Genomic DNA, 26,449 nt, shown 5'->3' with positions numbered 1-26,449 from the left:
CATATCTTTAACTAGAAACAGGCCAATCCCACCACTCCTATCATTTGGATGATGATAAATTATTAAATATTTATTCTACTCTCTGTAGCACTGACTTCTTTAAGAGCCCTTTAGAAGACAATCAGTTCTTCTCATTTACACACATACTTGCATCCTTTTGGGCTGAAATAAGATAGTGTGCCTGTTTGAGGAAATCAAACATGGGAACATCATTGAAATGCTGCATTTCTAGAATCTCTGTGTGACAGTTCCATCATACTTTATAATGCTCTAACTGACATGAAGGAAGTAATTTCAAATATATACTATGTTCTCAACTTCGGCCATTTCTAATGGCCAGAATTTAAGTTTCATATGTTTCAGGCTTCCTTTCCCTATTTCTACAATTATCGTCCTCAATGCAATGACATGCAAACGCACAAGTCCCTTTTTGGACAGGGCAGAGTGCTATTCTTGTGCTCTGTCCAAACACTTCCTGTACACAGCACCCTCAAACTCCAGGGTGTATGTTTGTGGCAGCAATGCTGAGACCAGCATTCTCAGTGACGCCATCTCTACCTCCAGGAATCATGTGGACCACCCATCTTGCAAGGTCTAAGTACGTTCTGGTGTCTTGGGACTTCTTGGCCTGGTTGCACTAGATCTCAAGCACAGTTTCTTTGTTGTTGATGTTTTTTCACAAATTCTGTATTTACATATTACCAAAGATGGAAAAATACTTGACTTGCAGTTTGGCACCCTCTGTTATTTCACTAAGAGGGACTTGATCACCCAGATGATTAGAGATGTTCAGAGAGGTAGCTTTAAGTAATGGAGTTAAACATCAGTGTTTATAGATGCTTATGATTTAATTAAGTTGATCTAAAATTCTCAGTTTTAAATATGTAAAACAGTAATAGCAGTGATAGAAGTAGTTATCATTATTATTATTATTATTATTATTATTATTATTATTATTCTCACCCACCTCAACCCATGCATCAAGGCTAGGAAGAACAAAACAAAATATCATACATAGTTGCTATTTAAAAGACCAGCACTATAAATCCAATACATATTAACTGTCAGACCAGCTTTTTAAAAAGCCATAATTTAGAAATCATCTGGATATGCCAGCCAGAAGATACTGGTCTTTAATTCTGTTTTCCATTCTATCAACACACTTGGGTACACTCTAGCTTAGCCATACCTTTTGACAAGTCCAGATGTCAGTGGTGGACAGGAGTGCATTTACACAATTAAAATTAATGCACCTAGCTAAGCCCATCCCTTGAAATGCCCGATATTATTATGGTAAAACATGCCTGGATTACATCTCATTTGGATTATTCTCTATAGGGATGCCTTTGGAAACTATTTGGAAACAACAGCAAGCTCAAAACACTGCAGCTTGACTTCTGGCAGAGGCTGGTAAGAGAGCATATAACTCTTTGTCTGAAACATTGCCTTCTAGTTTGCCTTCTAGTTTGTTTCCAGGTACAATTCAAAGTGTTGGCTCTGATCTTTCAAGTCCTGAACGTATCTCTCTATACAAGCCTGCCTGAGTTTAAAGATGTTTGAGGGAAGGCTTTCTCTTAGTCCCACTACCATTACAGGTAAGGATTTGAGAGAGAGCTTTTAAAGGCTATGGAATTCCCTGCCAAGGAAGGGGCTCAGTGGGCACCTTTTCTGTTCTCTTTTCACCAGCTGGCAATGGCTATCTTATTTAAGCAGGCCAGCCTTTGACTGGTTGGGCTATTGAAACAGGCATGCTGTCTTTTAAAGTCTATCAGATTTTAAAGTGCTTTAAAATAAATTGATGTTTTAAAGTGCATCGTGTCTTTAAAAAATGTATACTGAGATTGTTTGAAAATGCCTACTCAACTCCCTGGGTGGGGCAAGTTGCAGCATGGTGCCTCTTTCTCGTGCGCTATCACCTTCCTAGCAGGCTGCGAGGTGCAGGAAAATAGTCACCCAATCAGATATACCATTTGGTTTGAGCTGATTGGCTGGCTGGAGGGGGGCCTGAGGAAAAACCTTGTGTGGAATTCTTGCCATTGGTACAGCACTGAGGCTGGCTGATGCTGGATCTAGGACCCATGTGTGGCTGCCAACCCTGTGCTATCAGATGTAACCAATAAAAAAGTTGTGGTCTTTGTTATTCCAGAAGTTTGTTCATTGTGGATCTTTGTGTCCTTCATTTTTCTAGGTGGCAGGAATGGTTGCCTTGCGCATGCAATGTCCTGTTTTAATATATGATGTAAGCTGCCTTGGGTCCCAGGTGGGGGAAAAGCAAACTATTGATTAATTATTCTAAACCGACCCGATTTTAGTAGAAAATTTAATTGTGCTAGAAAACGCCATACAGAAAGATTCATTATATGCTATGCACAAAGTTATTTATCAATAGGAAGTAGAAGAATGCAAGGATTCAACACATTATTTAGGGTTTTTTTTTCAAATTCTGAAGCTGATCATAACTATTTTACTATAACAACCAAAATCTCAAATAAGTTCCATATACCCATATCTATCTATCTATCTATCTATCTATTTATTAAACAGTCTTACAAGTACATGCCTTTTCCAAAAATAAAACCTTAACTGGAACTATATATGACATTTTGAAGACTGCAGCCTCAATTTACTTACATTTAAATTGCCATTTCCAACAGATTAGCTTAAAATATAATTAATCCACAATTCATTCACTGTGATAATGTTGGGCTCCTGGGTAATTGTAGGGAAGACAGTACTCCCCCCCCCCCCCTTCCTTGGCTCAAATGTACCATTTGTGAGGAATAAGAACAATTCCCAAAATTACACTGGTATTATTCAAGACAAATCCAGCTACAGATCTTCCTATCTCACTGTATTTTTTGAGGAAGGTATAGTGTGACTGTACCCTAAGTTGTGTATATGTATGTCTTCAAGTTACTTGTTGACTTATGGCAACCCTGCAGATTTCACAGGGGTTTCTTAGCAAGGCATACTCAGAAGTGGATTTGCCAGTTCTGACCTTTTTCTATAAAGAGCAGCAGCTGAAGACTAAAGAGCTAAGCTTAGCTCCTGATGGAAAGGCAGCCTGCTGTACATTAAACAACTCTGGGACTTATGGAAATACTGCCACCTACAGCAACAGGATTTGACCATGGTCCTGATTGAAATATGTAAGAATTTGCCCCTAATTTTCCAGAGTATCAAGGCAGAAAATCCCACAATATCTGCTTTGAACTGGAATAAATGGCAGTGTGGATGCACATAACCCAGGACTGTTGGAAGGGCCCCTAGAAAACAAACATCCGAGGTTTATTCATGTCTGTTCAAAAAAGTAATCAGTGTGGCCCATTCCAATTTTATTTACAATCACAACCTAATGAAGTCACTCATATCTTTGGAATTTCTATTATTCAATTCCTGTATGATGGTACACAATCATTATTTAATTACAACTGACCAACTGTCTGTGTTTTTCATGAAACAAAAGTGACAGTAAGACTTAGATACTTCTCATCTCTGGTGGTCCCACCATTGGCCACTCCTTTCACACTCTGCTTTCAGTCTTGAGTCTCAAAAATCTAATTTTACAAAATTTGGAAAATAGGGGAAAAAACGGTTTTCCTCATTCTAGCATTTGTAGTTAGTAGTGGGTCCCTGCTGGGGATGGTTGCTTCATAATCCTTGCCCCCAATATCCAGCTCTATCATCTGTTGTCAAAAGTATATTGTGGGATTTTCTGCCTGGATATTCTGGGATATAAGTCTGTGTGGAAGGGCCCTCAGAAAACACAGTTCAAAGCAGATATTGTGGGATTTTCTGCCTTGATAGTCTGGGTTATAGGGCTGTGTGGAAAAGTTCCCAGGGTCCTTCCACACAGCCCTATATCCCAGACTATCAAGGCAGAAAATCCCACAATATCTGCTCTGGACTGGGTTATCTGAGTCCACACTGCCATATATTCCAGATCAAAGCAAATAATGTGGGATTTTATTCAGCTGTGTGGAAGGGGCCCCAGTTATCTGAGTCCATACTAAAATATATTCCAATTCAATGCAGAAAATGTGGAGTTTTATTCAGCTCTGTGGAAGAGGCCCTAGTAACACAGAGTCCTTCCAAACAGCCCTATATCCCAGAATATCAAGGCAGAAAATCCCACACTGATATTCCTGCCTTGATATTCTGAGTTATAGGGCTGTGTGGAAGAGCCCTGGGAACTCTTCCACACAGCCCTATATCCCAGAATATCAAGGCAGAAAATCCCACAATTCCTGCTTTGAACTGGAATATATATTTAGCATGGACTCAGATAACCCAGTTCAAAGCATATATTTTGAGATTTTCTGCCTTGATATTATGGGATATAGGGCTGCATGGAAGGCCCTGGGAACTTTTCCACACAGCCCTATATCCCAGAATATCAAGGCAGAAAATCCCAAAATATATGCTTTGAACTGGGTTATCTGAGTCCACACTAAAATATATTCCAGTTCAAAGCAGAAAATGTGGAATTTTATTCAGCTCTGTGGAAGGGGCTCTAGATAACCCAGTTGAAAGCAGGTAATGTGGGATTTCTGCCTTGATATTCTGGACTATAGGGCTGTGTGGGAGGGTGCTCAAATAACCTAGTTCAAAACATATATTATGGGATTTTCTGCCCTGATATTTGGGGTTATATGGCTGTGTGGAAGGGCCCTAAAATAAATTCAAAGCATATATTATGGGATTTTCTGCCTTGATATTTGGGGTTATATGGCTGTGTTGAAGGGCCCCCAAATAACCTAGTTTAAAGCATATATTATGGGATTATTATTTTTTTGTCGTGTCAGGAGCGAATTGAGAAACTGCAAGTCGCATCTGGTGTGAGAGAATTGGCCATCTGCAAGGACGTTGCCCAGGGGACACCCGGATGATTTGATGTTTTTATCATCCTTACGGGAGGCTTCTCTCATGTCCCCGCACAAGGAGCTGGAGCTGATAGAGGGAGCTCATCCGCCTCTCCCCAGATTCGAACCTGCGACCTGTCGGTCTTCGGTCCTGCCGGCACAGGGGTTTAACCCACTGCGCCACCGGGGGCTCCTATTATGGGATTTTCTGCCTTGATATTCGGGGTTATACGGTTGTGTTGAAGGGCTCTCAAATAACTCAGTTCAACGCAGATAATGTGGGATTTTCTGCCTTGATATTCTGGGCTATAGGGCTGTGTGGGAGGGTGCTCAGATAACCCAGGCCCTTTCCACACAATGGAATAAAATCCCACATTTTCTGCGTTGAACTGGAATATATGACAGTGTGGAAGGGCCCTGAGTCAGAAGAAAGACGGAGTTTTAAAAAACCCGAGATCAATGAATAAAAAGAAATACAAGGCCTCCATGAAAAATTTCACGACTGGAGAACAATAGGGGCCAGTCATTGGGCTCCACGGGAGGGGATTCCGTGGAGATGTCAACCAACCGCCTGTCAGAATGGAGCGGGGAAAGGAGCCTGGCCAAGAATAGCAAGGCCCACCACCATTGTGAATCCTCCCACTGCCCTGGCAGAGTATGAAAGGGGAAAGGCGAGGGCGATGGGCAGGGAGGGGTGCTGACCCGCTTCCAGCCTCCTCTCCCGCAGTGCCTCCCTCTTTCCCTCCCTCTGGGCCCAAGGGAAGGGGCGCAGACACAAAGCGGTCTCCCTCCCTGCCTCAGGAAGGGCCCACCGACGCCCTATCCGAGGGAGGGAGGGAGGGAGGGAGGAAGGGAGGGACCCTCTATCTACCCCTCCCTCCCTCCCGCCGGCCTAGGCCCGAGCCGCCCAGCCACTCCCCCTGCGAGCCGAGCAACGACGGCGAGGCCCCCACCGCCCAGCCGGCACAGACCTCCACGTCGCGGCCTTTATTCTTGAAGCTCTTCAGGCGGTGGTTTTCTAGGCCAGCGGCGGCGGCGGCGGCAGCAGCGGCAGCGGCAGCGGCGTTGTCAGCCATGGCGACGGCGGCAGAGGCGGCTCTGGGCTGGAGCGGCGGCGGCGGCGTGCGCGCGAAAGGGGAGGACGCGCAGTGACGAACGGCAGAAGGGCCCCGCCACTGCGCACGCGCGCCGCACGCGACGCCTCTCAGGGCCCCCGAGTCGTGGGAGGGAGGGAGGGAGGCGGAGCATAGAGCGTCTAAAATGACAGAGTGACACATGATTCGGGAGATGAAGCTTCCTGGTTGTTGCTCATCATGCCTTTTGCTTGCTGGTTTTTTTTTTGCTTCGGGAATTCGCCCCGCCCTTTTCTAGAGGGTCGCCTTCGGAAAGGGTTGTGCGCGTGCGCCGAAAGCATCCTGGCAAGCAGGAATGTAGGAAGGAGGACTGGCTTGAGGAATTGTGAGGGGGAAAATGTTAAAAACAATTGGGTTGTTGTAGGTTTTTTCGGGCTATATGGCAAGCATCCTCTTTGTTCTGATTCAGGGCCCTTCCACACTGTCATATATTCCAGTTCAAAGTAGAAAATGTGGGATTTTATTCCATTGTGTGGAAAGGGCCTGGGTTATCTGAGCACCCTCCCACACAGCCCTACCTCTGAGGATGCTTTTTTGACCCAAGTCAAAAAAGAAGCACCATTAAAGCCCTGACAGACCGTGCAAAAAGAATCTGCGAACCCCATCTCCTCCAACTTAAATCAAGAAATAGTTTTCTTAGATCTACAGAGACACTCGCTGGAACAGCTCAGCAAGCGAGAGTTCAAAAGTGGCAGGCTCAAACCCAGCACCTCAATCCGTGGGTGATACCAGATGAGAGACTCCCCCCTGGGCACACAGAAGACTGGGCGACTTGGAAGGCGCTGAACAGACTGCACTCCGGCACCATGAGATGCAGAACCAATCTTAAGAAATGGGGCTACAGGGTGGAATCCACGGCATGCGAGTGCGGAGAACAGCAAACCACTGACCACCTGCTGCAATGCACCCTGAGCCCAGCCACATGCACGATGGAGCACCTTCTTGCAGCAACACCAGAGGCACTCCAAGTGGCCAGATACTGGTCAAAGGACATTTAATCAGCTACCAAGTTTGCAAAATTTGTGTTTTTTTAAAAAAAATCTGTTTGTTTGTTTTGTTCTGTTAGAAATGTAACACAATGTTCTGGTTGCGGATGACACGATAAAAAAAAAAAACCTCCAAGATGAACTGAACCACCTCAACTGGGCTCTCCAGGCCAATGGAGAGTCCACCTCAGACATCAGAAGAGCTGCAAGACCGTGCAAAAAGAATCTGCGAACCCCACCTCCTCCAAGATGAACTGAACCATCTCAACTGGGCTCTACAGGCCAATGAATACTCTACCTCAGACATCAGAAGAGCTGCAAGACCGAGAACTAGCCACGAGAGTAAAGATGAAGATCCTCCCAGAGAAAAAGTGTTCTTGCCCTACATCAAGGGAACCACTGACCGCATAGGGAAGCGGATGAGGAAACACAACATACAAACTATCTACAGACCCACCAAGAAAATCCAACAAATGCTACGTTCAGCAAAGGACAAGAAGGATCCTCTCGCTTCTGCAGGGGTCTACCGTGTACCATGCAGCTGTGGACAAGTCTACATAGGGACCACCAAACGCAGCATTGCCCAAACACGAATCAAGGAACATGAAAGGCACTGCAGACTATTCCAACCAGAGAAGTCAGCCATAGCAGAGCACCTGATAAACCAGCCTGGACACAGCATATTATCTGAGAACACAGAAATGCTGGACCACTCTCACAACCACCATGTCAGACTACGCAGAGAAGCCATTGAAATACATAAGCATGTGGACAATTTCAACAGAAAGGGGGAAACCATGAAAATGAACAAAATCTGGCTATCGGTATTCAAAAAACTCTAAAATTGCAACAGCACAACAACAGAGGGGAAACAAACAAGGACATCTAATTACCTCTCAACAAAGGTTTGCCCCAGGCGCAGTCAGGCCATTGTATGCTAATCAAGGTGGTCAGTTGAAACATTCACACCTAGCTCTAGCAGAGAGGAGTCCTTTGTCTCACCCTTTATTATTATTATTATTAAACTTTATTTGTACCCCGCTAGCATCTCCCGAGGGACTCGATGCGGCTTACAAAGGCCAAGGCCTTAACACAACAGCAGTAAAACACAAAACAATACAAAACAAAGCAAATTAAAAACATAAGCAATAGCAAGACATTACACTATTACACAATAAAAACCATGGCCGGGCCAGTGATGGGTACAGGTTAAAAAAGTGCTGGGTGTGACAGGAGGTATATTGAGATTCTGGGCAAGTGCCATGTGCAGAGAGTCTTAAACTCTAGTAAAGTGCTTCTGGGACAAAGTGCTGGGTCATCCTATTCTGGAAAGGCACATCGGAATAGCCAGGTCTTCAAATTCTTCCTAAAGACTGCCAACGTGGGTGCTAGTCTAATGTCTTTGGGGAGGTCGTTCCAAAGTCGGGGGGCAACCACAGAAAAGGCCCTGTCCCTCGTCCCCACCAAACGCCAAGGTGGGATCGCAAGCAGGGCCTCTCCAGATGACCGAAGGGAGCGTGTGGGTTCATAAACGGAGATGCGGTCACGAAGGTAGGCAGGTCCCAAACCGTTTAGGGCTTTGTAGGTTAATACCTGCACCTTGAATTGGGTTCGGTAGGTAAATGGCAGCCAATGGAGCTCCTTGAACAGGAGGGTTGACCTCTCTGTAAGGAGCACCAGTTAACATCCTGGCCGCCCCCCGTTGAACCAGTTGGAATTTCCGAGCCGTTTTCAAGGGCAGCCCCACATAGAGCGCATTACAGTAATCCAATCTAGAGGTGACTAAGGCATGGACCACCCCGGCCAAATCAGCCTTCGCGAGGTACGGTCGCAGCTGGCGCACCAGTCTTAACTGTGCGAAAGCCCTCCCGGACACCGCCGACGCCTGAGCCTCAAGCGTAAGTGATGAATCCAGAAGAACTCCCAAGCTGCGGACCTGTGATTTCAGGGGGAGTGCAACCCCATCCAGCACAGGTTGCCACCCTATACCCCGATCCGGTTTACGATTGACCAGGAGGACCTCTGTCTTGTCGGGATTGATCTTCAGCTTGTTCTTCCTCATCCAGATAGCCACAGCGGCCAGGCACTCGTTCAGCACTCGAGGGGCCTCCTTGTCATGCCACAGATATATAAACCCTTTTGCCTAGTTCCAACAGACCTCACTACCTCTGAGGATGCTTGCCAAAGTGCAGGCGAAACATCAGGAGCGAATGCCTCTAGACCATGGCCATACAGCCCGAAAAAACCTACAACAACCCAGTGATTCTGGCCATGAAAACCTTCAACCATGCTTTCCATAGATGCAGGCGAAACGTCAGGAGAGAAGGCCACTAGAACATGGCCATATAGCCCGCAAAAACCTACAACAACCCAGTGATTCCGGCCATGAAAGCCTTCGAAAATACATTAAAAACAATTAATTTCCTGCCCTAAATTCTGTAGTAGTTTCCAGGAAAGCCATCTGGGAATTTATTCTCCATCTAAAAGTCCTTCCACACAGCCATGTAAACCAGAAGATCAAGGCAGATAATCCACAATATCTACTTGGAACTGGGTTATCTGGGGGACCTTCCAAACAGGCCCCATATCCCAGGATCTGATCCCAGGTTTTCTGCTTTAAACTGGATTATATGAAAATCCCACAATCTCTGCTTTGAACCGGCTTATCCACACTCAGATAATGTGGGATTTTATGTACATTTTATGTACATGCGGCCTGCTCTTTGTCCTTATGTTCGGTTTTTATGTTCTATGTATATTGTTTATATGCTTTGATGTTTATACTTTAATGTTATGTTGTTTATCTTATTGTAATTTTGTATTTTAATTTGTTGTTCGGGCTTGCCCCCATGTAAGCTGCTCCGAGTCCCCGTTGGGGGAGACGGTGGCGGGGTATAAATAAAGTTTATTATTATTATTTAGGCAGATGACACCACTTTGAAATAATGCCTGGCTGCTCATTGGAGGGAAGGATAGTAGAGGCAAAGATAAAGTACTTTGGCCACATAATGAGAAGACAGGAAAGCTTAGAGAAGACAATGATTCTGGGGAAAATAGAATGAAAAGGGAAGAGGAGCCAGCCAAGGGCAAGATGAATGGATGGTATCCTTGAAGTGACTGACTTGACATTGAAGGAGCTGGGGGTGGCCACGTCTCACAGGGAGCTCTGGCATGGGCTGGTCCATGAGGTCACAAAAAGATTGAACGAATAAATAACAACAAAGAGTCTTGAAGTCCTCTTTCAGTTCCTATGAGTCAATGTGACTTCAAATATACAGGTAATCCCCAAGTTATGAATACGATAGGCTCTGTAGGTTTATTCTTAAGTTGAATTGTATGTAAGTCAGAACAGGTACATTTAAAGTGTAACTTGAGCTAAATATGTCTGTGTGAGTATGGAAAGCATAAGGAAGGGTTAATACCCCTGTGGTGGTTGTTTTGCTGTCTGTGCTCCTCTTCAGAAGACTTCATGTCACTCTTTGTCCCTGTGATAATTTTTTAAAGATTGGTTTGTTGTGGAAACAAGGATTAGTGACAAAGCTTCAATGGAGATATCTTTTTCCCATAACAGTAACTCTTTTAGGAGGGAATTTCCCTTTCAAGGGGTAGATTTCTCTCACTTCCTATTGTCTCACCTCTGTTCATAATTAGGAGTCATTTGTAAGTTGGATGTTTGTAACTCGGGGACTGCCTGTACAGTGAACCCTCATTTGCTGGGGTTTGGTTCCATGATGCTCTGGACAACAACATTCATGGGTGCTTGAGTCCCACTGTATATCATGGCAAAGTAAAATGGCATCCTTTACATAAAGTGGTAAAAATCAAGATTTGCTTTTTGGATTTTTCAAAAAAAAAATACTTTTGAGTCATGAATCTGTGAATGCAGAATCCAGATACAGAGGCCTGCTGATGCCATTTCATTTGGACAACTGCCCTCAGATTTAGGTTGTATCTCTGAATGTTAGTGGGAAATATTGTTATGTACTTAGGTAATGACGTGTTGCTATGTTGTGACCAATAGCTATGAAACAAAATACCAATTTTATATTGCTCATTTAAAACACCTTATTGGTATAGGAAATCATCAGGAGCACTTATCACATGCTTCGTTGGTCCTAGTACCAATATACCAACCAAATTGTTTTATGCATTCAAGCTGTTTCCAATGCAAACCTATCATCCTATTTTCTGGGCAAGGTTTGTCTCCTCTCAGGCTAAAAGAGTGTGACGTGCCCAAAGTTATCCAGTGAGTTTCCATGGCAAAGTATGGATTCAAACCTTTGACTAATATTGTAGTCCAATGTTCAAACCACTACACCATAGTTTTACAGACTTAGATATTTAAATAATGCAGTTGTACCAGTAAGGTAATTCAGCAGTAGACTAAGGCATGTCACAAATACCTTTTTATCAGCAAGTTTTAGAATTTTTGAATGAAGTTACAGGAATTAAGACCCTTATGTATGAACATTAAGCTCTGTGTTGCTGAAAAATTTCCAGGCTGTATGGCCATGTTCTAGAAACATTTTCTCCTGACGTTTCGCCCACATCTGTGGCAGGCATCCTGGATCCTGGATGCCTGCCACAGATGTGGGCAAAACGTCAGGAGAGAATGCTTCTGAAACATGGCCATACAGCCCAGAAAACTCAGCAACCCAGTGATTCCAGCCATGAAAGCCTTCGACAACACATTAAGTCTCTTATCTACAAATAAAATCCTCAAAAACTTTTCTTAGAACGTTGCAAAAGGGTAATTCCCCTGAAAATTATAAAAAATGAAAATGACGTTGGTAGAGTATTATTTTGATTTGTTAAGAAGACTGTAAAATCTGATAGAATATTTCATATGGATCTTAATGTAAACTTTTAAAAACCTACTTGAAAACACCCATAACTAACAGTAAAATACAACATCATCGCAAATAACAAAGAAAATGGAGAAACAAAAGCTTAACAGTTATGCATGATACACGATTGTATATTATAAAATTCAGAAGGCTGTATTCCATTTAAAATGTTTCTTTCCTCAGAAAGAAAATTGTTAATTTTATTTAAAGCAAGAGGTCACTTAGAGCATATTCTGGACATACAATAATGCTGTTTTTATGAAAGTTATGCTATATTTTTAGTGCACCAAAAGCAATTTAATACAGCCACAAATATATACAGCTCATACATGTTTACTGCAAAAATATTTAAATAACATATGTCCCTAAGAACTGGTTAGAGCTCCAAAGTAAGCCTTTATCATAACAACCAATTTCAACTAGGGTTGACTTTTCTTTTTACAATCAGCAGTGTATCTGACTTTAATGCAGTGCATTTTAATACAGCAATCTCGATAATTTTTAAAGGGGGGGGGAGGCAGCTTGTTTTGCAGTTTGTGATTTGCAATGTGATTTGCTGTTTGAGATATTTGAAATCCATGTCTTTCAGTAGTTTCTCTGAATACAAGAGAAATTGGAACTAACAGAGCTTATAATTTGTAAAATATATCAAATGAATAAAATGATTATATTATACAGCATCATTAGACTTTGGGGTCACTTAATACTGTAAGCTATATCCCTTTACCTCAAATACAAGTACTATCCACATCACAAAACGATAGTTAAATTTAACATTTGGAACACGGTTCTTTGGCAATGCATTTTTTTTCTAAAGTTAAACACACTTTAGGACGTACAGGTTTGCGTTCTGGGAATAAAGGGAAGCTTTGAGAGGAGACTTTTGTAAAATGGTGATGAATTATCAGTGAAAACATTCAGAAAATCTGTTGTTCAAAGAGTATTTTTTCAAACCCTGCCGGTGGGGTATGATAAAAGTCACTAAACTGACAATCTAAAATGGCGCTGTCATCAACTGTAAAGAGAAAAAGGAAAAGAAAATTAGGAAAAAGTTGCATATATTTATAATTAACATTCAAATAACCTTAGATGCAAAGTTTTATGTGTCTTTGGCCCCTCAACTTTCACTGCAGTCCTTCCACAAAGGGATAGATTGTGAAGTGGGGAGGCAGAAGAGCTCTAAATCACACTGGGAACCTTTGCATAATGCAGTGTCCCTGTTTCAATAGTTCCTCACCCCCAGAGCTTCTAAAATAAGAGACAGTGAATATATCACAAATATCTGTGGCATATCAACAGTTGAACCTTGTCACATCCCAATTCTGGGAACTTCTCTAACTGCTAATCTACATTGCACACCATACATGAGCAGACAATTATGAAGTTTGTGACACAAAACTGTTTCTGCGGAATAATATTTGGCCAGCATCACCTTGAGTACACCTTTGTGTTGTTATATCACATTAGTAAAGTAAAATGTCCTGTGGCACATCCCAGGACACCTACTACTTTTGATTCCCCTGACAATACAAATAAAATGGTAGAACCTTTTCATTATTAGGAAGACAGTAGCCATGACCATTGCTATAGCTCAGGCATGGGCAAACTTTCTAACTTGGGGGGCATTGTGGGCCAGAGCGGGTGAGTGGGCTGGGAGAGAGGGGGTTCTCCCCAAGTCCCTTCCCTGCCCTTTCCTCTCCTTCCTCTTCTCTTTCAGAGGCAGAAAGTAAAGGAAAGACAGGAAATGTTTAGATCTCAAAAGTGTTGGTCTTGGTCAGGATGAGAGAGAAAAAGTGTATCAATTCGACCCCATATTGAGTACTCCTGATATAGAATCCTAGAGTTGGAAGAGACCCCCAAGGGTCTCTAGCTTAACCCCCTGCCATGCAGGGAGGCACAAACAAAGCACTCCTGATAGACAGCCTCTGCGGAAAAGCCTCCAGAGAAGGAGGCTCCACAACACTCCGAGGCAGCCTACGCCACTCTCCAACAGCTCTTACTCTCAGAAAGTTTTTCCTAATCTTTTCAGTCAAATCTCTTTCCCTGCCATTTGAAACCATTGCTCCCTTGTGCCCTGGTTTCTAGATCAGAAGAAAGTCAGTTTTCCCCCTCCTCCTCAATGGGATATCCTGTTACATCTTGAAACATGGTTCTCATGTTCCCTCTCTACCTTCTCTTCTCCCAGGTAAACATCCCCCAGGAGGAAAGGAGGAAGAAAAAAGAGAAGGGAGGGAGGAAGAGAAGGATGCAAGGAAGGGAAGGGGGAAGGGAAGAAAGACCGAAGGAAGGAAGGAAGGAAGGAAGGAAGGAAGGAAGGAAGGAAGGAAGGAAGGAAGGAGAGGGAGGGAGGAAAGAGGGAAGGAAGGAGATATAGAGACTGCTTTGAGTCCTCCTAGGGGTGAGAAAAGCGGTATAGAAATACTGTAAATAAATAAATAAATAAAAGGAGGAAGGGAGAAATACTGAGGTGAGGAAAGGAGGGAGGGAGGAAAGAGAGAAGAAAGGAAGGATAGGATGGTGAGAGAGAGGAGGGCCTGAGAAAAAGAGTCCAAGGGGCCACATTTCGGCCCCTGGGCCTGGGTTTGCCTCATCTAGCTGAAAGAATTCTCTGACAGATTTTCCAGAATACGTTATTTTTCACTTTTGCTAGAGTTTCAAGTCAAGAGTTCACTGCTATTAGGTATTTTCCAACACTCAGTCCTAACATCAAGCATGCTGAAATTGCCTAAGGAAGCCCTGGGTCAAACTACAAGGAAGGAAATACTCAGGGGAAAAGCAATGTAAAATTAGAAAGGGAGTTTTAAAAGAGGGAGGAAGAGAGCATTATTAAAGATGGGAGAAATATGGAATAGAAGTGAGACTCAATAATCATAACAATGTTTTTTAAAAACAAAGAAGAAGAAAAAGAAAATTACAATTGGATTGAGGTGATAATCAGGTAGAAAACGGGGAAGCTTTAAAGTAAGAGGTGGTGAAGGGCAGTTCCTTAAAATATACATCAGAGAGTTACTTCAACCTCTTCAGAAAACCTGGTGTCCAGAATTGGCAACTAGAATTCTCCTTTTAAAGAAAATGCTATGTCTAAAATCACAAACTTTGTAATTTAAGAGAAATTAAGCCAGACCTAATCCCAGTTAAACAAATTAAAATACAGAAGTGTCAAGAAAGTATTTTTACGGTGTTACTCTGCCCTCCACTATTCAGCTGAGAACTGCACTGCCAAGTTCACTGAAGTCCACAATTGGAAGAGTAACTCTGTTTCAATTCAAACATTAATCTAGGACGGTAAAGCATATTGGTATGGTTAATTCTAGCAAATAAAATTCTGACTTCTCCTGAATATTAGTATACTGAGTTCAGAACCATTAACTGACCCTATGAAGTTTTCAAAAACCCAATATACCACCTTAACTTACTGGCTTCAGGTATATAATTTATACTTTAAGAAAAGACTTATTCTACCACAACTCTTAAAAGAGAATTGCTATTGTTATACCAAATTTTGAAAAGAAAATTAGAATACTTTGCAAGTAGTCATTTTCATGTTAATTCAATGTTTACTGTACAAAGAAACTTTAAATAATCAGAGAATGAATGCAAAATTCCCCAAAATAAAAGTGGCCTTTTGGCAGAAAATTGGTCAGGAAGTAGAAATATGTGCTTATCTAATGTAGGCCTTTAGTAATTTGCTACGGTATAAGAGTTTTCCTGTTTAACCATTTATTTATTACATTTACTTTCCACCTTCCCTCCCAGAAGATCCAAGGCAAATGGTTCCCCACTTCATTTCAACAGCACCGCTACCTTGCAAGGGAAGCTAGGTGAATTTTATGGCGTTAATCACTCTCAATGAACTCCATAACGGAGTGGGAATTTAATCTGAATCAAATAATATGCTCATTTATGTAAAGATGGCTTGAAGTACCACAACGTACCATACACCACAGGGAAGACAGTCCCTCTGATTCCTGAAGCCGGACAGTGCATATTTTTTCCATTTAAATAAACATTAAGTTCTACATGGTCATACGTAATTCCCTGGAAGACAAAAGTGAAATATTTTAAAATCTTCCTGTTTTACTTTTACAACAAATACATAAAATTAAGAACTTTCAGTGATAAAATCTAAAATTTCTTGGCACATAATCCTATGCAGCTTTATTCATAAGTATGCCCTACTAATTTAAATATGGCTTACTCTCTAATGAGAGAATCAAGCTTATCTGAAAAGTCTAGAGAACCTACAATTAGCAATGCAAAGCTGATTAGGAATGCTTTAAGATTTCTTTTGATTTCATTTTTTGATTTCCTTTGGGTGCATCTACACTGTAGAATTAATGCAGTTTTATACCACTAACTTGCCATGGCTCAATGTTATGAAATCCTGAGAATTTGTAGCTTGTTGAGGCACCAGCACTCTTTGAAAGGGAAGGCTAAAGACTCTGGAAAAACACAACTCTCATGGCTATAGAGCACTGTGCCATGGCAGTTAAAGTGGTATTGAAATACATTAATTCTGTGGTGTAGATACACCATTTGATTCAACTTGGAATTTAGTTACCTTCTAGACCAGGAGGCCAATTCAACCTTATGGTTTGCCTTCAAAGAGCCATTAAATCCCATGGACAGATAATCTGTTGATACAGAGGACCAACTCTCTCTGTCTGTCTGTCTCTCTCTCTATATATATAGATATATCTATATATAAAACATAGGGATCGGGGCTCTTTAGGTTTTACTTAATTAGGGTCTCCAGATATTACTGAATTACAACTCCTATCAGTTTTGATTATCTGCCATGCGGACTGGTGATAATGGGAACTGCAGCCCAACAGAATTTATGGTTCTGAAAATAAGGAAAGGTTAAAGGGCAATTTAAAGTGAGGCATCCTATCTACAAGCCTTGTATCTAAATTCAAGGAGCCCCCGGTGGCGCAGTGGGTTAAAGCACTGTGCTGGCAGGACTGAAGACTGACAGGTCGCAGGTTCGAATCCGGGGAGAGGCGGATGAGCTCCCTCTATTAGTTCCAGCTCCTCATGCGGGGACATGAGAGAAGCCTCCCACAAGGATGATAAAACATCAAAAATCATCCAGGCGTCCCCTGGGCAACGTCCTTGCAGACGGCCAATTCTCTCACAACAGGAGCGGTTGCTCCTGACACGACAAAAAAATAATAATAAAAAATCTAAATTCAAACCTCTCTCTCCTGACTAAACAGACCAAACTGCAGCCTTCCAGATGTTACTGTACCCCAACTCCCATCAGCTCTAGCCATGATGCCTAAAGCTGAAGAAGACAGAACTTGAAGTCCAGTACCTGGAGGGCCACAGAAAATGACATGGTGAGCTGGATTCATCCCGTGGGCCTTGAGTTTGACACATGTGTTCTAGACTTTCCAAATGTGCAATGCAGCTCTCATCTCAAAAATAAAACTGCATAATCAAATGTCTATGATAGGACAAATACATAGGAATGATTAAAGTGCATAAAATGAAAAATAAATTGAAATGAAAATTTTACTGTATTTTCAAAAAATGCCAATAAGAATACAAATATATATGAAAGCAGGATGGAACAAACTTATGGATGTACACAGGCAAAATGACAATGCCAGAAATGACACAATTTCATTGGTATATCCATCAAGGAAATTATTTGAACCTTATTAGAGATTATAACATAGGTTCTGATCAGTATTTTAATTGAATTGATGGTCTTTTTTATATACAGAAAAAGGGGCCTCCAAATGTTCACAACATAGAACAGTCCGCAAAGACGAAACTAAGCAACAATAGCGTAAACTCTAACAGTGTAATCTAATACATATCAATTTGAAATTGATTTGAAATTAAGACTTAATGGTACCTAATCCCAGCATATAGAACTGGATCTTGACTTGCTCAATACAAAAATGTTTAAGGAATGTGTTCTATCTTGAAATTTAAGTATCATGTGCAGCCTGAGGAATTCAAATCAGAAATAATGATGAAAAAAATGTCCATATTAGTTTGCTTCCATTTACCTAAGTTGGGTGGGTGCTATTTTTTTTCTGAACAAGAAAACAAACTCTACTTTGGCCAATAGAAGCAAGATTGGTAAAAATTGCAATGGTGCCATACACAAAATGCACACAGAGAAATATTCTAAAATCTAATAACATTTCAGCACTGTGAGAGTTATTAGAACTTTAAGGAGGGAAATTTTGCCTTGTTTATATTTTCCACTGAATTACACATTGCAGATTGTGCACCAACATCTTGGCCCCTTGTCTGGCTGCTGGATCCTCCTGACAAGAAGAAGAGCATGTCCAGATCCAATGAAGTCTGCTAAAGCTCATATCTACCTTGAAATTAGCTATGGCTTGAAGGATACAATAGCAATTCTTGGTCTGATTCTCATAAGCAGTACTTTAAAACTCACCACAACATCCCCCTCCTGTGGAAGATTGTTTGCAGGCAACCTATTCTTTTCTTCATTGTTGTAGTAAAGAGCACCATCGTTTCGCAGTACTAGACTATTCGTATCACGCCCAAGAGGAATCTGATTTAGATTGACTTTCTGAGTTGCAACTCCAATGCCCCAGATTCCTGAAAACAAAGAAGTGCAAGGAAGAAGCAAAGGAGTGGTATAGCTATGACATAAGTCAGGAGCAAACTTCAAGTGTACATACCTCAGGTTGGAATCCTAAATACAGATAGCCTAACTACATTGCAAATTGTTTAGTCTAATTCTCTGGTTTTATAAGCACATATACTTTAACTTTGCAAGGTGCAATACTGCAAAGTAAAATTGTGTGTGTGAATAAAAATCGGGAAATCAAACCAATTTTTTCCCTTAATTGGGGTGAGAACTTTGAATAAAGAACCCTTGCTGGTCTTCCCTTCATCAGTTTTCCGAAGGGATCCCAAGTACGAGTCATGAAGGTGTAAAACAAATGTTTTGTAACAGCAACAAATGTCAACAAGGGTGAGTAAGTTACAATTGTTTTACATCAGGTGGGCCTGGGGTATTTTCCTGTTGTTTTGATCCATGCCTTGGTCACTATGGAATCAGAAAGGTAGGCAATTAAATTATTTCTAGATCTATTTATTTATTTATTTTGCTATATTCCAGCACCTTAGTCCTCTGGGAAACTCAGTGGCTGTGAAAAAAAGTGCTGGTCAATGTGACAGAAAATGAGTCAAACCCCATTTTAGCATCTATTTCAAAACAAAAACGTCAGAAAAGGAATAATAATTGTTTTGTGACCATGGCACAGCAGTGTTTGTCTGGATGATGGGGACCTACAGAAAAAAGGGGGAATTTGTAGCCCAAGGTGGCTCATGGTAGGTTCTACCATCCACTGGCACAGGGTAGTCCCACCACATGCTGGGTAGCAGCATGCAGCATAATCTCCAAACGCTTAAAAGCTCAACAGTGAGGGTGTAGCAGTGAATCCTCCATTTTTTTCAGTCACTGGCTGGAAATAACAAGAGGGTTTCTGCTGAGTCTCACAAAGGCATTCACTCAGCTAACTAATGTGGATGGGCAAAATTATTTCCCACTACGGTTTTCTACCTTCACTCTTTATGCCAGCCTATTATTTCCTTTCTGTTTTGTCCTATCTATTCTGCAGCTCCTTTCCATTCATCTTTTCTTTTTCCCTGTACACTATCCTTGTCCTTTCAGAATCAGAAACACCGATACTCTAAGAATGTCAGCCTCCGAGTTACAATCCATTATGTTTTTTATTTTTGGAAAATGTAAAAAAAATTACTAACCTGTGGACTGGATTTTGAATTCAAAGTAACTCTTGTTCTGATGCAAAGGAGCATTGGCTAAGCAGCCTCCTGTACCACACACTCGTCGTCCATTTTTTACAACAACAACATCTGTTCCTGTAAGATTTAAGACATTAAAAACATGTTGAATTAATATTAAAAACTCACAGCATGATATTAAAAACTCATTAGCAGTCTCACCATTACTATGCATACTCTCCATGGATACTGCTACAGCAGATTTGCAGACTATGCATTCCTGGACACACCTATATGCAGATGACATAGCACTCAGCCACAAAAAATGTGCAACCCTTCAACAACAGCTCTCAAGATATGGAGTGACAGACGCTGTGAAACTGAACATACCCAAAATAGAGTATCTGGAATGTGGCCTTTGAGATGGAAAAACAATCCAAATTAATGGACACGCACTAAAGAAGGCCATCCAATTTAAATACCGAGCATCACTGGTCTTCATAGACAGCGACACAATGCCAGATGTATGATCATGAATAAATGCAGCCTGGTTGAAATGGCGACAACCCACAGTCATTCTGTGTTACTCAAAAATTCCTGAACAACTCAAGGCTAAGATCAACACTACAATTGCTCACCCAGTAGCCTTCTATGAACGAACAAGCCATTAACACAATGGATATGGAAATGCTGGGATGGACATTTGGCTTGACACTTCTCGACCATGTACCAAATGATGACATCCATCAAAGACTAGGAATAAAAGCGATCGGCAAGAAAATGCAGGTTATACGGCCATATCATGAGAAGAGAGCCAACATTAGTGGCACAAACAGTACTACATTTGAAGACTGAAGGGCAGTAACTACGTGGACAAAGTCCAAAGAAAAGATGGATGGACATCACCAATGAAGACATGTGTGCTGCCAACCTGAGGATGCCCAAAACAAAGCCCTGTGGAAATGACAGTCACAATGCTAACGCCTCCACTGGGAAAATCGCTTAGAAAGGAGAAGAATAAGGGCCCTTCCACATTACCATATAACCCAGAATCTCAAGACAGAACAACCTACAGTATCTCCATTGATCTGGATAATCTGAGTCCACACTGCCACATATCTCAATTCAAAGCAGATAATGTGGGATTTTATTCAGCTGTGTGGAAGGGGCCTAAGATTACCAAATTACAGTAGTCTTGCGTATCCAACATAAATGGGTCGGTAGAACATTGGATAAGAGAAAATGTTGGATAATAAGGAGGGATTAAGGAAAAGCCAATTAAACATCAAATTACATTATGATTTTACAAATTAAGCACCAAAACATCATGTTTTATAACAAATCAAAAGAAAGAGCAGTTCAATACACGGTAAGGTTATGTGGTAATTGCTGTATTTACGAATTTAGCACCAAAACATCGCAATGTATTGAAACAGCTGTGGATCCGGGCGGGAGGCAGACTGCGTTGGATAATACAGAATGTTGGATGAGCGAAGGTTGGATAAGCAAGACTCTACTGTACTTTGTGCTTTTCCTGCATGGCAGGAAATTGGATTAGAATGATGCTGTGAATCTAATGTGCACCCTGATTTGGACATAGCAATTTAGCAAAAAAAAAAGTGAGTGCTAGATTTGAGCTAAGAGGGCATTTTGGATAAGATAATGAAGGGCCAGTTTACTAGCTGTTAGGATTCTGGGAATTGAAAGCCAAAACATCTGGGGACCCACAAGTTGAGAACTACTGGCCTAAGGCGTCAAATCCTATCTGATCTTGGGAGCTATGTAGGATCAGCCTTGGATAATACTACTGCCAACCAGTGGTTCTCAACCTGTGGGTCCCCAGGTGTTTTGGCCTACAACTCCCAGAATTCCCAGCCAGTTTACCAGCTGTTAGGATTTCTGGGAGTTGAAGGCCAAAACATCTGGGGACCCACAGGTTGAGAATCACTGCACTAGACGCTGTCAACTGTATTTCAGAAGGAGAAACAGCCAAAACCACACCTGAGTCTTCTTTCCCTAAGAAAACCCGATGAAAAATTCACAGAGTCTCCATAACTCGGACAGCTGACACAATGAAGTAGTTGGAAAGGAACTCTGTGGGAGGGAAGGCCTGGAGGTTTAGAAGCAGGGCCCAAATAGTCGTCGCCTTCCTTCCCTCCCTCCTTCCGTTCTTTCCCTGACTCGGTGGGCCTTACCCATCCGTTGCGTGTCCAGGAGCACGGCGGGCATTTCCTTGAGGGGGATGTGCCCGGAGCCGCCTTCTCCGCAGCAGCCCCACCGGAAGCAGCAACACCACACAGACGAGGCAGGCCCCGCCGCCGCCGCCATGGCTGCTGCTCAACCGACCTGCCAAGAGGCCGCGCGCTCCTGCGCATGCGCCCTACGTCCCGGCCTGCGCGCAGGTGGGCAAAGAGGCCAGGCGAGGTAGTTCCTTCCCCACCACGTCCGGCTCCCCGGAGGCGTGAAATCGACAGACTTAGAAGGATCACACAGTCAAATCGCAGAATTTGCTTTCAAGCCTCCAGAAGTGGAGGCTTGGGCCTCGATCGTTCAAATCAGTTCCCTTTGACACCACTTTGGACCCTTCCACACAGCCACATAATCTAGAATGTCAAGGCAGATCATCCACGGTATCTGCTTTGAATTGGGTTATCTGAATTCACACTGTCCTATAATCCAGTTCTATGTGGACTTTATACAGCCGTGTAGAAGGGGCCCTAAACCCCATGGCTCAATCTTGGGATTGATAGTTTGGTGAGATTTATTTGTCCTGTCAGAGCAACCAGTCAGTTGAACAACTGCACTGCATCCTGTCAGATCCCCAAAATCTGGAGGAAAGCAAGAGTCATCGCCATCTTGAAGCCAGGCAAAGACCGTAATGACCCAAAAAGCTACAGACCAATCTCCCTGTTGTGCCACCTCTACAAAGTTCTGGAGAGACTTATTTTGCATAGAATTATGGAAAATATAGACCCCTGTCTGATCCCACAGCAAGCTGGCTTCAGAAAAGGCAAAAGCTGCACATCGCAAGTGCTGAACCTGACCCAGCACATAGAAGATGGCTTTGAAAGGCAACAGATCACAGGAGCTGTCTTCATAGACTTGTCAGCAGCCTATGATACTGTGAACCACCGCCTCCTCCTGAGAAAAATGTATAATATCACAAAGGACTACCACCTCACCCGCCTCATAGGAAACCTGCTACAAAACAGGAGCTTTTTTGTTGAGTTCCAGGGCCAGAGAAGCAGATGGCGGAAACAGAAGAACGGCCTGCCTCAGGGGAGCGTGCTTGCTCCATCCATGTTCAACATCTACACAAATGACCAGCCACTGCCAGAAGGGACAGAGAGGCACTCCAAGTGGCCAGATACTGGTCAAAGGACATTTAACCAAATACCAAATTTACAAAATCTGTGTGGTTTTTTTTTCTTTTTTTTCCCCTCTTTTTCTTTTTAATCTCTGTGTTTGTTTTGCTCTGTTAGAATTGTAATACAATGGTTGCTGATGACACGATAAATAAATAACCAGTCAGTTATATGACATTTCTAACAGAACAAAGCAAACAAATAGAAAAATACAAAACTTGTGAGTTTGGTAGTTGGTTAAATATCCTTTGACCAGTATCTGGCCACTTGGAGTGTTTCCGATGTAACTGCAAAAAGGTCCTCCATTGTGCATGTGGCAGGGCTCAGGGTGCATTGCAGCAGGTGGTCAGTGGTTTGCTCTTCTCTGCACTCGCATGTCTAGGGTTCCACCCTGTAGCCCCATTTCTTAAGGTTGGCTCTGCATCTCTTGGTGCCAGAGCGCAGTCTGTTCAGTGCCTTCCAAGTCGTCCAGTCTTCTGTGTGCCCAGGGGGGAGTCTCTCATTTGGTATCAGCCATTGGTTGAGGTGCTGGGTTTGGGCCTGCCATTTTTGGACTCTCGCTTGCTGGGGTGTTCCAGCGAGTGTCTCTGTAGATCTAAGAAAACTATGTCTTGATTTAAGTCGTTGACGTGCTGGCTGATACCCAAACAGGGGATGAGCTGGAGATGTCTCTGCCTTGGTCCTTTCACTATTGGCTGCTACTTCCCGGCGGATGTCAGGTGGTGCAATACCGGCTAAGCAGTGTAATTTCTCCAGTGGTGTAGGGCGCAGACACCCTGTGATAATGCGGCATGTCTCATTAAGAGCCACATCTACTGTTTTAGTGTGGTGAGATGTGTTCCACACTGGGCATGCATACTCAGCAGCAGAGTAGCATAGCGCAAGGGCAGATGTCTTCACTGTGTCTGGTTGTGATCCCCAGGTTGTGCCAGTCAGCTTTCGTATGATGTTGTTTCTAGCGCCCACTTTTTGCTTGATGTTCAGGCAGTGCTTCTTGTAGGTCAGAGCATGGTCCAAAGTGACTCCCAGGTATTTGGGTGTGTTGCAGTGCTCCAGTGGGATCCCTTCCCAGGTAATCCTCAGAGCTCGGGATGCTTGTCTGTTCTTAAGGTGAAAGGCGCATGTCTGTGTTTTAGATGGATTAGGGATCAGTTGGTTTTCCCTGTAATAGGCAGTAAGAGCACCTAGAGCTTCGGAGAGCTTCTGTTCAACCATCTCAAAGCTCCCTGCTTGAGTGGTAATGGCACGATCATCAGCACACAACAACAATAACAATCCTATCTCATCAGCCAAAAGCAGGCCCACACTTCCCATTGAAATACTAATAAGGTTGTATTTGTTAAAATTGTTCTTCATTTTAATTATTTTATTGTTGCATTACAAATAAGATATTTGCAGTTTGCATAGGAATTAATGTTTTTGTTTTTGTTTTCAAATTATAATCTGGCCCTCCAACAATTTGGGGGACTGTGACCTGGCCCTCTGTTTAAAAAAGTTTGAGGACCCCTGACCTAGAATGTCAAGGCAGATCAAAATAGTACTGAAGAAAGTGGAGATGTTTACATGGGAAATCCTGGAACCAGTTCGAGGCCTGGATGGTGATGACACAAAGGTCCCACCATATAATCCAGTTTCAGAATAAAGATTAACCGCAATCTCATGCACTGCAATTCAATGTGGTTCCATGTGCATTATATGAGGACCCTTCCACACAGCCTGAATATTAAGACAGATAATCCACAATATCTGCTTTGAACTGTATTGTCCAAGTCCACACTGCCATATAATCCGGTTCAGTGTGGATTTTATACAGCTGTGTGAAAGGGGCCTGAGTTTACACTGACCATTAAATGAAGTTCAAACTGGATTATATGGCAGTGTAGATAGGGCCAAAGCCCAGAGGACCTTTTTCCTTGTGTAATTTTCTGGGAATTTGTTGACTGGTAGTCACGGCTTGAAGCTAGCTTTGAACTGCATTAAATGGTCAGTGTGGATGCAGCCTCAGGCCCCTTCTATAGCCCCTTCCACATTGCCCTATATCCCAGGATCTGATCCCAGATTATCTTTTTATCCCAGATTATCTGACAGTGGAGACTCATACAATCCAGTTTAAAGTAGATAATCTGGGATCAGATCCTGGGGTATAAAGCAGTGTGGAAGGGTCCTATGCTGCCATATAAAATCCAGATTGTCTGCTTTGAACAGGATTATACGGCAATGTAGACTCATATAATCCAGTACAAAGCATATAAAGTGGATTATTTGTTTGAACTGGATTATATGGCAATGTACACTCATATCATCAGTTCAAAGCAGATAAAGCTCCAACTGGTCCAACGGGCGGCAGCCATGATACTAACAGGAGCGGGACGCAGGGAGCATACAACTCCCCTGCTGTACCAGCTCCACTGGCTGCCGATCTGCTACCGGGCTCAATTCAAGGTGCTGGCACTGGCCTATAAAGCCCTAAACAGTTCCGGCCCAAGATACCTAACTGACCGCCTCTCGGCCTATGAGCCCGAGGACTTTGAAATCTTCCAGGGAGGCCCTGCTCTCGATTCCGCCTGCGTCACAGGCACGGCTGGCAGGGACGAGAGATAGGGCCTTCTCGGTGGTGGCACCTCGGCTGTGGAACACCCTTCCCGTGGACATCAGGCTAGCCCCCTCCCTGTTGATATTCCGCAGGAAGTTAAAGACCTGGTTGTTTAAGAAGGCATTTGATCAAGAAGTGCAATGACTGGTAATGTGACCATAGGAATAGAATAACGGAAATGATATCGGACTGTGGGTTTGTTGATGAGACGATTCGGAATGTAGTAGAAATTGGTAGTAATGTTGATTTTTTTGATAAGATTTTTTATGACAATGATAAATTGTTGATTATTTTGCACTATGGTTTGTAATTTGCACCTGTTTTTTCATGTTGTACACCGCAATGAGTCACCCTAGGGTATATAAGTGCAGTAAATAAAAATAATAAATAATAATAAAGTGGGTTATCTGTTTTGAACTGGATTATATGGCAATGTAGACTTATGTCTTCCAGTTCAAAGCAGATAAAGTAGATTGTCTGTTTTGAACTGGATTATATGGCAATGTAGACTCATATCTTCCAGTTCAAAGCAGATAAAGTGGATTATCTGTTTTGAACTGGATTATATGCCAATGTAGACTCATATCTTCCAATTCAAAACAGATAAAGTGGATTGTCTGTTTTGAACCGGATTATATGGCAATGTAAACTCATAGCATCCAGTTCAAAGTAACTAATATAGATAATCTGCTTTGATCATCTGGACTGCATGGCAGTGTGGAAGGGGGCCGCGTTCCTGCTGTCGATTTCAATACAGAAGGCAGTCAATTCGGGCAGTCAATCCCAAACGCTAGTCCTCCAGGCCTTTTGGACTCCATCTCCCAGAAGCCTCGGCTGCCATGGTCAATGGCCAGGGATTCTGGGAAATGGAGTCCAAGGAAGCGGGCGCCTCCAGTCCTTCGGGAAAAGGGGAAGGCGGGGCG

General features: G+C 42.6%; 2 protein-coding genes across 2 annotated transcripts in view; both read right to left on the bottom strand.

Annotated features, from left to right (window-relative positions):
- The window catches only part of KPNA3 (karyopherin subunit alpha 3), a 34,076-nt gene extending 27,935 nt beyond the window's left edge, over positions 1-6,141 (bottom strand). Inside the window, exon 1 of the mRNA XM_060785050.2 lies at positions 5,834-6,141. Coding sequence (XP_060641033.2) covers positions 5,834-6,139 — 306 coding nt within the window. The 5' untranslated portion in view covers positions 6,140-6,141. The remainder of the gene's footprint in view (positions 1-5,833) is intronic.
- A 5,843-nt stretch (positions 6,142-11,984) lies between these two features.
- Positions 11,985-21,944, bottom strand: SPRYD7 (SPRY domain containing 7). Its single transcript, XM_060785061.2, has 5 exons — positions 21,764-21,944; positions 19,590-19,706; positions 18,250-18,416; positions 15,764-15,866; positions 11,985-12,843 (listed from the first exon to the last, which is right to left on the bottom strand). Exons 1-5 carry the CDS (start codon positions 21,894-21,896, stop codon positions 12,746-12,748), a joined length of 618 nt encoding a protein of 205 aa, XP_060641044.2. The 5' UTR covers positions 21,897-21,944; the 3' UTR covers positions 11,985-12,745.
- Between the last annotated feature and the right edge of the window lie 4,505 nt (positions 21,945-26,449).

This window comes from Anolis sagrei, chromosome 1 (assembly GCF_037176765.1).
Source record: "Anolis sagrei isolate rAnoSag1 chromosome 1, rAnoSag1.mat, whole genome shotgun sequence".
In the NCBI taxonomy this organism is placed as follows: domain Eukaryota; kingdom Metazoa; phylum Chordata; class Lepidosauria; order Squamata; family Dactyloidae; genus Anolis; species Anolis sagrei.
The sequence above is the reverse complement of the archived record's forward strand: the minus strand, read 5'-3'. Positions and strand labels throughout refer to the sequence as shown.